This window comes from Ascaphus truei, chromosome 17 (genome assembly GCF_040206685.1).
Source record: "Ascaphus truei isolate aAscTru1 chromosome 17, aAscTru1.hap1, whole genome shotgun sequence".
Classification (NCBI taxonomy): Eukaryota; Metazoa; Chordata; class Amphibia; order Anura; family Ascaphidae; genus Ascaphus; species Ascaphus truei.
Genome location: NC_134499.1, coordinates 37,994,483 through 38,009,468, shown reverse-complemented (window position 1 = coordinate 38,009,468; position 14,986 = coordinate 37,994,483). Strand labels below are relative to the sequence as shown.

At 40.4% G+C, this 14,986-nt stretch overlaps 1 protein-coding gene across 19 annotated transcripts in view; it reads right to left on the bottom strand.

Annotated features, from left to right (window-relative positions):
• Nucleotides 1–14,986, bottom strand: part of ERC2 (ELKS/RAB6-interacting/CAST family member 2) — a 608,533-nt gene that overhangs the window by 186,136 nt on the left and 407,411 nt on the right. For all 19 annotated transcript variants that reach the window (XM_075574861.1, XM_075574848.1, XM_075574849.1 and 16 more), the window contains one exon: nucleotides 4,160–4,294. In XM_075574861.1, coding sequence (XP_075430976.1) covers nucleotides 4,160–4,294 — 135 coding nt within the window. The remainder of the gene's footprint in view (nucleotides 1–4,159; nucleotides 4,295–14,986) is intronic.

Here is a 14,986-nt window from a genome sequence, read left to right as displayed (position 1 = left end):
CATCACCCACATACCCTCCCCCACTAACCCCCCCAACCACCCTCACCCACTACGCACAGGGGAGTCCTACCAAATACCCTTCTGGCCAATACCCCCTCCCCCAGCACATACAGTACAATAATGTGCCAAATAACTATTATCCACATAGGGATAATACATTATTTGGCCATTATTAAACACATTAAATACCGTAATAAAGTAAAGAAAATTGTACTAACCTCATCTATAAGAAGGCTCCGTCGCCAGCATCATCCTTGGGGTCCGTTGCCAAAATAAAGAAGAGAGTAGGGGGAATGATACTTCTTATTGAACACACAAGCAGTTGATATGTTACAAGCTTTCCAACCTCTCAGGGTTACCCAATGAAGGATCCTGAGAGGTTGGAAAGCTTGTAACATATCAACTACTTGTTGGCCAATAAAAGGCATCATACCCGCTCCTCCCTCTCCCTCCTGTGTTACTAAATGGAAGAAAGAATCAACACGGCCCCCCACCCTTCGTTGCCTAAGAATTTTCTATGCATATATTAACCCTTAGGATGCACCATGACGGCGCTACTATGTCCTGATGCCCCATGACAGGGTAGCTAGGGTCATTTTTCTAGTGGAGATCACGTTCGTCTCTCCACAGGCGCAATCTGAACGGAAGAGGACGACGGTCTTCTTCTGTTCAGGTCCCTGCTGTGACATTGCGATGATGTGATCTTTAACGTGTGATCACAAGATCCTGACTGGCACTCACCGGGTTAGTACAATGTGTGTACAGTACATAGTTCTCATTTGAATATATCTCGTGTCGTCTCCCCACGAGGTGAATAGGTTAACTAGTGACATTGGTAAACAGTTTGGGTCAATATCTCTCGGAGAGTTGAAATAACAGAATACAGTCGACATGGCTACCTGCAAACACCTCGCTCACAGAGTTTGAGCTTGATCACATATTTCAATAAACCGCTAAAAAGACATTCTGAATATGAACACTTGTGAGTGAGTAGCGCCGTGCTATTTATGTTGGCTTGTGACAACGCTCTTACAAACTCCATATTTTTCATGTGTTACTTATGTTTTTATTGTATAAAACTTTCAATAGTCCTGCGCCAGGAAACGTTTTTCTTTTGACCGTCTTGGTGTGTGGCTTCTCACGCTGGTGTGTGATAATAGTCCTTATAAATAGCAGGATTACATCTTAGAATGTTCCCGTTGTAAAAGGAAGTGCGTGCTGGCAATAAAACCACATGACCATAAAATACAATATTAAAAAATGTATTGCAGAAAACACACAATACTTTCATAGCGCAGGCATGGAAACCTTTTCAACCTGGAAAGCATTCAGTGCTCCATATTACTCATATGTGTAGCAAATTGCAGCTTTGAGAACATTAGACTAGGAATCATCAGACAAGCATGTCCATTTAGCCAATCATTTAGGAACCGGAATGTGTCCATTATTTAGGCAAACAATAAAATCTTTGATATATATAAATATACACATGTATATATACATGTATATATATATATATATATATATATATATATATATATATATATATATATATATATATATATATATATATATATATATATATATATATATACACATGTACATGTACATGTATATGTATATATAACACACACACACACAGTATATATAAATATATATATATATACATACAATGCCAGGCATAAATAAAATCTGTGATTTATTGTATCTTAGAGTAATGAGTCCAAGAGTTCTGTGACAAAGTCCGAAATAGCCATCATTTACACAACACTACGGTCACAATACTTGATATCTTCCATCTGATTTACCATATGGGCTTGCTGCGTAAAATGTGCTCATAATTTACAAAAAAGTCTATCAGAGCAGCTCTAAGATGGTTCATGTAAAAAAAAAATCTAAATCAATATGTCTAATTGGTAATTAATGCTAACCATTCCATTCAAAAACAGTTGTATAACATCCGAACATATGTTACTAGCTTGAATGTGTTCCTGCATACTCAACACATTTTAGATTAGTTACAGAATATGTATGAAAGGCTTTAGAGGATGAATTGCTGCCGTCAAAATCCAGCGAAGTGAAGATCTGAAATGTATTTCTAACATATGTAACTTAGATTAACCACTTATAGTACTGGCCAGGTAAGCAGGTGGCATGCATGCAAAGAACAAGGAGTGCTGGGTAACGCAATATGTTCAGCAAAATGACTATATCATAGTTCAGTGGGCCAATGTTTGCGATCACTAAGACACTATGGTGAGATATACCTTTCATTTTGATGGACATTTCTCAGTAAACATCAACATCAACTCAACAATGTGTAATCTTTTCCCTTCGAGCCAAGGAAAGTGATGTCACTTTTTGTTTACAATTTAATCTTACATTTTAACAGCAAAGAGAAAATGTTGGTCTCAAAACGTAAAAAAAATCCGATGGCAACCCAAACCAATTATTATTGTTATTCTGCCTAGGGGTACTTTTTTTGGAGAGAAATAAAAGCGATCCCAGTGTTCAAAGAAACAGGAAGCGCAGACTTCTTCCTTGGAAACACATCCTCTGAGAATACATTTGTGATGCACGTCACCGGGCTGGATTCACTGAAGGGCGATGTTGCTGCACTACAATATGGCGTTAGAAAATAAAACGGGATTACGGTAATAACACCATATTCCCATTCAGGAACCCTTTATTCATAAAAAGGGTTCAATGCTGATTCGCCTGAAAACTGCGATAACGGCATTCAACTGTCCCAACACTGCGAATCATTGTTAACTCAAAGAAATCTGCGGTAACCGGTGCTGGCAATGCGATTGTAAGAGGTGATGGGAGCGGGGAACGGGGGTAACTCACTTTTTCCTATCATAGGGTTGTGTAACAGGATTTCTTATGAAACCCTATGGCAGAAAATGATTTAACCTGTTTTATGCCCGAAGCTATCAATACATTGGAAAATGAAAGCCGAAGGGTTTAAAATACATCATCAACACCCCAAAAATAAAATGCAAAAAGCACAACATCCACATTGTATGTGCAAATATTAGCCTTTGGTCAGCTAGTCAAGAGATGACCATATAATATATATGGGGTTAATATATTAAGTTCTATATTGTTAATATTATGTGTTTTTTATCATCTTTTCTTGGTTGGATAGTCTCATCTTACCCATGTCTATAGTGGCCATTACTGTATGTACATATAGTATATACAGTACATATATACATAGGCAAGATAGACCTACTGTAACACCAGTTTATGGCCGTGTCCATGCTTAGCGTGACTGTGCGCCCGGCGTGAACGAAAGGCCGTGCCTCTATGAGGCAGGCCATGGAGCACGCGACGAAGAACGATGTTGCTCGCGATCCCAGGGCAGACAAATTCATTTGATTTTTCCGCGCGACGGCTGGGTCATGTGGATGTGGATATCCCTGCTTCAGCATAAGTGGCTCAGTCGGCTCAGAGGCTGAGTCAACGACTGAGCCACAAGTGCTAAAGCAGGGATATCCTTAAAGCCTGACCTGTTGGTGGCCCTTAAGGACTGGAGTTGGCCGGCCCTGCACTACACAATCCTGATATAGGAGGACCCAAGAACAAACCAAAGCTGCATTTTTCATACGTTTTCAATTTCAGAAACGTTTATGTTTGGGCATAATACAGTTCTACTCCTGATTGCCTTTTTCTTCTTGAAAGGATTTAATTCTGCACCTTGAGGGGAAAATCCGAAAAAAACATAATATAATGCCATTGATGCTAAAAATAAATAAAAACATGTCACTTTCATGCGCCAGTGTTCTCGCATCTCGCAGTTCATGAGCCAGTACTGCCAGTAACGCATGGCAAACAATGACAAGCTAGCCCCGCTCAGAATGAATGGGTTAACCTGAGCCATCCTTAAAGCCACTCGCCATTAACTTGTTGGTGACTATATGCTTCTGAAAGGAAGGGATCTAAAAGGAGGAGGGAAGGAAAACAAGTAAGACCAGTGAGAAGGAGGAAGGAAAACATTTAGATTATTTGAGTGACGGCAATAAATACCAAGGCTATTCGTTTCACTTGAGAGAATGTATCGCCTCGTTTGCTTATTATTTCTATGGAATATTTATTTTATCATAAAGACGCTGGTAAAGGCCACAAGGAGTATCATGCAGGAGCTGTATCTCACCTGCTCGGGAGAGGGTCTATGGTTGGAGTGTTGGGATCTCCCAGGAGACCGGTGATGGTGATGGTGATGGTGGTGATGATGATGATGATGATCGTCTTCATAGTTGTCCGCCATTAGCTTCATTCTGTTCTGAGTCTGTGCAGAAAACACGATGAATGAAAGCACGTGTTACATACAGCGATAGCTACAAGTCTTGACAAAAGACTATTAAATAATAAGTGCTCGGCAGCAGAGCAGATAATAAAATGCGGCATTTACCCACATTAGCTAAGCCAGTAAAATGGCCCCACTTAACCCCCTGTTAATAAAGAGGAGTTCATTATAGATGCACAGCAATATCTTTGGATCCTGTAAGCATGTTAAAATCCAACCATATGGTTCTATATATGTAACTGTTTGCTGCATACAAAAAAAAGGACCTAACCGAGTTACATTTTGTCCTGGAATATTGTGAAATGTGTTCCCAGTGAATGGCTATTTTACCGTGTTTTATTACAATTCTAATCAGATCCCCGCTGAAGTGGAATGTGAAGAAGATGGCGCAACATTGTATCTTTATCTATGACAGTAAATACAAGGTTTGTGCGACATGCACAATTTCCAGTTGTTTTCCTCTTTAAACAATTAATGTTGCACTTTAAGTTGCACTGTGGGAATGCGGAGGTTGGTGCACACAGGAGGTAGGTACACACAGGTGGCCAGCCTGCCATAAACCAGGTTCCAGATGCAAGAGGTCAAATCTAGATTTTCCACAGATTATAGGCGGTTAATTTGCCCTGTCACAGCCACATGATGAATTGGACGTCACATTTTTGGACTTCGTTACTCACTTGATTAAGATATAAAGGCCCTTTTCAGAAAGCCCTGGAAAAAATTCCAAACATTAGCGGTAGAGATTTATTTTTTAGAAGGAATTTATATGCCAAATTGAACAAACGCAGAACAATGACACGATACATTTTGCCGTTAACGCATTAGGCAAAAAGACACGGAAAAGTAAAAATACAGTTCCTAACTTTCACTCCAAAGCATATTGTTTGATTTCCAAATATTTATCAGTCATAAATGGTGCAGATAAATATTTAGCATTTTAAGCAATTTATTGTATGCAATAAAAAGATTAGAAACAGATCCTAAAAGCAGCAATAATACTACATGGTTACACACACACACACACATATAATTTCCCAGAATCCTGTCTAAGGCTGAGTCCAGGGTTAGCGCCTGGTGCCTGCAGCCGCAATGAGAGCGGCTTTAGCAGGGGCTCGCGCACGCGTCCGCAGGCGTGCGGAGGCGAAGGTCTTAACAAATTTCTAGTTTGAGCGCTTACGGGAGCGCAGGGCCGGTCACAGGAGCGGTTCGCCCAATGAGGGCGAACCAGCTCTGTGACGTCACTGGCCCGCCCCCAGACATGCCCCCCGACGGCGCGCGAACTAAGGCCAGGGAAAGCACCCACTTTCCCTCAGCCTCAGCGCGCCTCCGCACGGCTGCTGTTACCATGGACTCAGCCTAAGACATGTGATTGTGCCCCACAACTGATATTCTTTATTGGCTATATGCTAACGGTGGAGGTTTTTTGTAGCCTTTTTCACCCACCATAACTTAAATAATGTGTATGGTAAACCTACCCAGCTTGAAAATTGCAAAGCCAGTACAACCAGCCTCACACTGATGAGACCCAAAAGGTCGAAACAGCGGTCTGTGAGTGGTTTGACTGGCTTTGTATCTTATCCCATGCTGTGCTTAAAAGCTGTGTGAACAGCGAACATTTGCTTATAAGGGTTCCATGTAAAATGGATTTCAGGCAAAAGGTGACACGTGTGCTCATTTGCATGTAATTTCCCAGAATACTTGGATGCAGTGGAAGTACTGTATGCTAGGTGATAAAGGTGAACGGCAGGGTTGCAGACCTGTCTAAGACATGTGAATGTGCTCACAAGTACAAGTGTTATTCTTTATTGGCTATATATATATATTCTTTATTGGCTATATATACATACATGACCCCCTGCCTGCTCTCCTCCCCTGCTCTTGCCCCGCCCCCCTGCTCAGAATCAAATGACGCCGTGGGATCATGTGACGTCACAATGCCATGGCAACGCGACGTCACGTGACCCCGCAGCGTAATTTGCCGCAGGGTTATCATGACGATGCATCGCTCGAAGGCAAGGTAAGTTAGTTAGAAAGGCCTTGTGCGCTCCCCAGCCATATAATTTAAATGCCTTGGGGGGGAGCACAGGAAACTGCCGCGCCCCCCCCCCCAGAAAATCTTGCACTCCCCTGTTTGTGCACCCCTGCATTAACGCAAATTGACTCAACATAAAACAAACTCTTAGTATCAGTTGAACATCATAATGGCCATCGGGAACCTTGGTACATTTCCCTGATGTCATGCACATTTCAACATTGTTTGAGGAAGAAAAGACAATAAGGATGGAGAACAGCCATACATATCAACTGAAAGCTTCAAAGTGTTACAAGCTGAATATTTCTGTAATCCACAGATTTAAGACTTCTTAACCCTCCAAATGTGGTCCATCTGGAAATCCTTGATATGGATATTAAACATCTTTAGATTGTTTTTTTATTAGTGAATTGAAATTACAATGCCCGAGATAAAGCTGCTGAAAAACAAAGAGCGGGTTATCCATAAAACCACTCATTTTATGGCTCTTTCACAGTGTCTGTTAGTTGTAACTTCATCAAAGGAGTTTGAATATTATATCGTTCCTACTCGGAAACATAACATAAACAGAGGATGGTTTTAATTGTTCAGAGTGGATTTCACCAACACCTTCCTAACAAAAAACTTCTTGTTAACTAAATATTCTTAATAGACTACAGTATGTGCCTTTATATTGTCATTAAAAAAAGGCTATTTTACTTTACTACGTATACAGTATGTATCCAGTACCAAATAAGAATGTCAACTTACTACTTAAGAGAAAATATTGGAATTAAACTGATACTGTATCTAGCTTTTTTGTTGGTATAACATAGTGGTCTAAATAGTGAAATTGACAGCAAATTTTTTATCTGAATCGGCTCAAATAGGCAAAAGGAATAAAATGAAACTTTACACGAACATGTCTAAAATGATCTGTTACAATGCTGCTAAATTAAGATTTTAATTTACAGCATGCACTGATGAAACATATTTTGTTGTCTGTGAATCAACATAGACATAATACTTAACCCTTTTTCTGCTAACGATAAGACTTAACTCTCTCTGGCAGCACAAGGGTTAATCTGACAAACCTATGCGTTGAGTGAATGGAAAGTAAACCCTGTTATATAAGGCATAGGATGGATATTCTGCACTACCTGCAACATTTCTACTTTTCTTACATCCCAAGGAAACAGCAGAAAACTTGTACATTGTTAAAGCACTGCCTATTATTCTCGAAAGGTATTACGCTTAGTATAACTTAATTCCCTAGTCTCGAAATATATCAACATTGAAAATAAGGTGTTTTATCCCATTTGCTGGCATGATATACACAGTTAAACACAGATCATTGCTATTTATCTAAACTTTGCAATAGATTAAAAAAAAATTCTAAATATCTATTTAATTTTTGCTGGTTACTTGATCTGGTGGGTGGCAAGATGTACAGGGCCGTCTTAACAGTATTATAGGCAAAGCCGTGCACAGGGCCCCGCCAACTATTTTACTCCTTCTACCGAGTTAGCGGGAGATTTGAATGTTGAGGCGGGTGATCGGAAAATTAGTGTTAAATCTGGTCTGTGCATAGATTAGCGCGGGGCCCCTATGCTCGTGGGGCCCCCGGGCAGCTGCCCAGCGTGCCCATGCGTTAAGACGGCACTGAAGATGTAACCGCGAGATCTTGGGATCTGGCCCTCTCGTGGCCCCATAACGTAATGGCTACGTCATGCCCTTAGAGTGCTAGTTTTCCACGTAGCGCAGGACGCAATCTGTAATGCAGGGAAAAGGAAGCCTGCTCCTCTTCCCTGGTTAAGGGACGACGCGATCACTTGAGGAACGATCTCGTTCTCGCGGTTTGCCGGAAGCCCCTTCGTCACCCAAAGGATTAAATGTATTTGCTAGTGAGACAATATTGTGTGTTTTTTTACTTCTCTGTGAAAGATAAATATATACCTACCAGCTCTTGAAATGTATCATGTAATCTACAATCCAAGGTCCTAACCATCTTAGATTTTGATCAACATATAATTCTTTTAGAAATATCTATAAGGCTTCCTATGTCAAAGACAGGAACACTACTTCTAAATACCATCAGCAGTTGTGGAGAAAGTCGGGTATTCATATAGTCCTAAAATTCTAAAGGGTTAGCACGGATCAAGTAAAGTGAAATGAAAATCCTTGATTGACTGGTAATAGAGTGGGGGGCTTAACAGCAATCTGTAGCTGTAAAACTCCAATATTTAAACTGTCTTTTGAAAAATATTTTAGCAACGTGGAATTAAGGAACCATGCTTTGATCAGTCATCTGGATGATGTTAAGACTGAAGCGTTCATGAATGCAGTTTAAATAAGGAAAAACAACAGGATATGTTGCCAAGAGATACAAACATAATAAGACTCTATTATACGACCGCTCTAGATTTTCTGGGGTACTTATAAATTGAGCTGTTTGGGCCATGAGTATAAGGAAATATAAAAAAGGGGTTATATACAAACATATTTATAATAGCTTTTGTAAACTTGGATAGCAGTCCTCAGAATAGCAATCTTTAAACTTCCTTAATATTTTCCTTCTAAAAAACCTAATCTGGGGACTTTTGGGTTGCTGGCACCTCAACAACCCCCAAATCTCCTCCTTTCATGCACAGTGACTCAGGAGTTTCAGAGGACAGTTCTAATTACTATATTTGGAACCCCATACTCTATATCTTACACATCTTTTAGCTCTGTCTCAGCCTCGGAGTCACCCTTGCCTGTGCGCCAGGACGATTGGTCTAGTCTAAGAGGACTCAGAGGACAGTCTACTTGCTAAATAAAATGACACCTTATTGTGTTCCAGAAACAGACCCGACTCAACAGCAATAGTTGATTGTGGAAAGAAGATAAGAACACACCAGAACAGGTCCTCTTGGAAGACGACTAGTAGTGGGGGCAGCGGGAGAGACCAGAGAGTGGAAAGGTTGGTCTGACAAGCTCCCAAAGTCCAACTACACAGAAGGGTGATGAGAGAGGTGGGAAGGTTCTCTGAGCCTCAAGGGACTCTGGGATCCAGTCCGTGTCTCTGCAGCGAATAACCGTGGGCCACTAAACATAGTGTCTGAAATATCTGTTTACTTGTCAGTGCAATACCTTCTTTTATCTTTTGGAAAGATATATCAAAGATTTGATGATATGTATTGTATTCCCTTCTGTTTAATATACGGCGTGCACCTGGAAAAATTATATTCCAAAGTAGAACTGAGAGAATAACAAAATATAATCTTTTGTATTATCCAGTGGGATTCAGGAAATAACATAATACAACGCTCTCAATACAAAAATTACACGTGAGTGCATGTAGAAACGTTTTTGAAAACATATTGCACTATTGTAGTCCCATTTCTTTTAATTCGATGTGGAAATCGATTACATCTGCTCCCCGAGGAGGGGGGGAAGGGGGGGGGAAGGGAAGAGATTACCAATCTCTTGTCTCGTCTGTAAAGGATTAATAATACAACGCTCTCAATATAGATACCACATGTGAGCACATAGAGAAAAAACTTGGGAGTATTGATAGAACTTCTAAAACATATTACACTATGGCTGTTTCTTTTTCTCTCTCTCTGTCTCTCTCTGTGTCTGTCTCTCTCAGTGTGTCTATCTCTCTCTGTCTGTCTGTCTCTGTCTCTCTCTCTCTGTGTTTCTGTCTCTGTGTGTGTGTCTCTCTCTCTCTCTCTCTCTGTCTGTCTCTCTGTGTCTGTCTCTCTCTGTGTCTGTCTCTCTCTGTGTCTGTCTCTCTCTCTGTGCCTGTCTCTCTCTCTCTCTGTGCCTGTCTCTCTCTCTCTGTGCCTGTCTCTCTCTCTCTGTGCCTGTCTCTCTCTCTGTGTCTGTCTCTCTCTCTGTGTCTGTCTCTCTCTCTATGTCTGTCTCTCTCTCTATGTCTGTCTCTCTCTCTCTCTGTGTCTGTCTCTCTCTCTGTGTCTGTCTCTCTCTCTGTGTCTGTCTCTCTCTCTGTGTCTGTCTCTCTCTCTGTCTGTCTCTCTCTCTCTCTGTCTGTATGTATGTATTTATATATATATATATAAAGAAAACAAGTAGCACTAAACAAATGTATATAATGTGAGATATAGTAATGCGGTAATGAGATAATATATAATCAGTGTTAATGATTAATATAAAATAAAGTGTAAATGTGTAGAAAGTGATGTCTAGTGATAAAACAAACTCACAAAACCAAACTCATTAGTCCAGGCCAGATAAAGTGATCTAATGGTGGTCCAGTGCAAAGGATACCGAAAGAAAAGAAGCGCACATCAAAAGGACCCCCGACATCCAGCAACGGAGAGCTCCCTGAGGGGGGCCGAACCAAATAGGTATTCAGTCCACAGAAAATGTGAGCCTGCCAGTAATTCATGTGTGGAGCCGTGATCAAACTCTCGTAATATTCTCTTTACCAACTGGTACATGGACCTGCACAGTCGCCCATTTACCAGCTGATACAGAGACTATTGCGAGAGGCAAGTTTGTGAGTGCAAGTCCTTGTGACTTTTTAACACTCTATTAGTTGTTTTACTGAGTTACAATATGGAGCTTGCACTTCTTATATATATATATATGATTGAGAGTATAAGCTTGCATTTATCCTACTAACAACACAAAGGTCTTAAGTCCCCCCCCCCCCCATCCTAGTTTCTGCAGCCCCTGCTCTCCATACAAATTAGAGTGTGCTGAGATGAGATGATGGAGACCCGGTGGCAGGCAAAAGGAGGTGGTGTGTGAAATCCACGCAGCTCATCCCAATGGCCAGGAGCTATATACACAGAGCAGTGCACGAGTAGCTCCCCAGGTGCACTGAGAACAGCAGAGAGGCAGCATCAGAATTGTAAGGCCTTAAATGGGACAGCAGAGGGGACTTGGGCTTAGAGCAGACTAGGGGATATACCATGTGCACATACACACACACTTGCCTGACCTCTTATACCATTGGTGGGCTAGGGCTCTGTGGCCATCCTAAGGACCACTTGCTCCACATACTAAACAAAGCAGGTAATACTGGCGGTTTTGTTGTTGTCCTGCATACAGTACATTCTGTAAAGCCCCAACTGTTAGAATAGAGGTGGCAGGATCCCTTTCAGATTCAATGAGGCCCACAGAACCACTAGATAGGGTTGCCCACTATCACCTCTGCTCTCCGATATAGCTTGAGCCCTAAGCTATAGCATTAAAACAGCATCTCCAGGGCACCAAACAAGGGTTGAAGTATCTACAGCCATTATTGTACATAGATCACATGCTCCTTTACACAAATGAACCAGAGAAAAATATAATGAATATAAAAACTATTATAGATGACTTCAAATATTTTGCTAGGTATAAAATTAATGTTGGCTGAAGAAACCAGATGTTACTTTATAGCTTCCATTTAAAATATCACATTATATTTAACATCTACTGTAAGTATCAAAATTCCTCTCGATTCAAAGAACCTTTACAAACTAAATCATAAACCAATAATAGGTTAATTAAGGAATTAGATGGCTGATGAAACTTCAATCTAACTTTATTGGCATTTTATAGCACTACTTTTACCCTTACACATTCTACCCACTTTACTAAAGAAAAAAGACATACTACTATTAAACAGATCATTTACAAGCTTTATCTAGAACACAAAAAGGTAGAGATTTGCCATAGCTAAGCTACAACTAAGTCCCATGCAAGGAGGCTTCCAAGTCCCAAGCCTGGACCAGTATAATCTTCCATTTATCTTTAGACACATTGTCGACTTTTTGTCCAATACAGAACTAGAAGAGGAACTAGCTAAGCACATGCCCTTATCATAGCTACCACAGGCCAAAGATAAAGAACTGAAATATTCTCAAACAAACAATAATCCAGCTTCAGCCCAAGTGTCTCAATCAGTCCTAGCTTCAGCACAGTCTTCGACTGAGCATCTGATTGAGCCACCTGTGCTGAAGCAGAGATGTCCTGAGGACCTGACCTGTTGTGGGTGTTTGATGACTGCAGATTAGCACCCCCTGTGTATAACGTTTCCATTTATATGTGCTAATTAATTATGGACTCTCTTGAAATCTAGATCTTGTCCCATTTTGCTGTTTATAAAATTGTAAAAACTCCAAGAAAGAGATTGGAAAAAACAAATCATCCATATAAGACTACATGTATAACACCTAAGAGAGGGAAAATTAGATTCAGTTGAGAAACCAAGGCAAAATGATTTCTAATAAGGAATAGAAGGCAATACAAGAAGAAGAAATATTCATTTTCAATGGTTGCTGGAAATGTGTAATAGCTCCAAGCTGGTATCGGATAAATGGGAATTCTGAATGTCCTCTTATTACATGTCTAAATATAGTTAATAAGAGCAGGTGCATTGGCTCAAATATAAGCACATCAAACAAAATGAAATATATTGTAGTATTGTAATAGCATAATAAATAGTAATTACAGAAGGATCTCATGTTTCAGTCCAATCTGTAACTATTACTACCTGACCTTTGCAAGATTACTTGTTAATCATATTGAGAGTTTTGGTCTTTCTAATTCCCACAGAATGAGTTTAGATTTGGGATCTTTATTGTTAAAAAATTAAACAGGGTATGCATGTATATCTTTGTATGCATGTATATCTTTGTATGCTTTGTATGTATGTATATATTTGTATGTATGTATGTATATATATATCTTTGTATGTATGTATGTATATCTTTGTATGCATGTATGTATGTATATCTTTGTATGTATGTATATCTTTGTATGCATGTATATCTTTTTATGTATGTATGTATATCTTTGTATGTATGTATATCTTTGTATGTATGTATGTATATCTTTTTATGTATGTATGTATATCTTTGCATGTATGTATGTATGTACTAATGAGCCTGACGAAGCCGTGCCAACGGCGAAACGCGTTGCTCAAACTGTCCTAATTTGTTCAGTGTAGGCTTCCGTAGATACCCGGTGTCACTCGTGTTCCAGCTTTGCACAGCTCTGTGTTACCGGACGCGGTAGCAGAGAAGGACGATTGCGGGATTGTTCATGGACTCTACTGTCGCTGACACGGACTTTCTAATATGTGAGTGTACATGTGTTTTTTTTATAAATAAATGCTTGAACTTTTATCAATAAGTAAGTATAGATATAGGATAAAGTATCTGTTGTCTAAATTTAGCATAGGTTGAACTTGATGGAACTATGTCTTTTTTCAACCTCATCTACTGTGTAACTATGTAACTATGTAACTATCTGAAACACGCTCCATATACCTTATCTCATCTTGGGGGAATAACGTGGGAGTGAGGTGTTCCTGGCACCACGCTATCTGAATTCCAAGCTTCACTGATAGACCCCAACACAGCTCTGCAGACCGGAAAGGAAGACTGCATTAAAGAAAACTTTCTATCTACCTGTGCTTACACATAGCCGTGTAAGTAGTGCATATATTTATTAATATATGCATTGACCATTGCTATACAGGCATACCCCGCTTTAACATACGCAATGGGACCGGAGCCCCCTGGTCGCGAAGCACGCGTACGCACACAGGGGGTAAGGTGCAATTAAAAAAAAATGTACGTACTTGCGAGTGTACGTAAAACGGGCGTACTTAAAACGGGGTATGCCTGTACTTATTCTTTCATGTTTTTTTGATGGTTTTGTAGCACTATGAATGCTGCCCCAAATCCAGGATCACCAATCATCGTAGAAACACCTCCAAATACAAAGAAACAACATATGGGGCACAGACATAGGAAAAAGTTAAATGCAATTTATTGAAACAAAATAGTTTAAAAAATCCCTGACATACAGTAAGTGTTGTTAATTTCAGGATGCCTGCAGCTGGAGTCCTTGTAAGCCTGGATGCCAGAGAACCTTTGTTGCCACTGTGCTTTCTGCCTCCTTCAGTGCCTCTGTGCCCACTGGGTCTTGGGCTCTTGTTGGTGTCTGCCAGGGTGGCCTGGGCTTGCCGGAGCACACAGAAGCCCCTGCTTGTCCACCGGGGTCCCCGCAATGCAAGTGATTTTTAAAACTATTTTGTTTCAATAAATTGCATTTTACGTTTTTTCTATGTCTGCGACACATGTTGTTTCTTTGTCATTGTGTAATTTGAAGTAATTGATAAGGGGATATTAAAGCATCTTATCTGATATCACCCAAAATACCCCCCTGTGTAAGACAATGCGAAACGTGCGTTGGGGGGCTCTGAAACTTTTGTAGCTCTTACGCATGTTGTAGGTTGATCGTACTGTGTATATATATTAGACTATTAATGACATGTAAATGTAACCCGTCCTGCCCGGCGGCTCCTAGGGAGTTTACATCAGTGTCTCTTTTATTGGCTACTCAGAAGACATAACCTTATTCAGGTTGCTGGATTAGAGCGGCGGGCACTGAGGTAGCAACGATGTAAATGATGGGCGCCAAGAACCTTGTTTAGTACAAACAACACTCTTTATTTGTGCCCTCTGTTACTAGGGCTCTTCTCACTCATACACAGTACACAGTAGCATAGATGTTGTCCTTTTCATTTCACTTGACACTACTCTTAACAAATGCATCCCCAGGTGCCAACAGCACACTGGGGAGGTGCGGAAACTTGACTGGATTATCTGTCAATATGGGTCTCTTCTTGGGCTCTGGCCGACTCACTATAGATA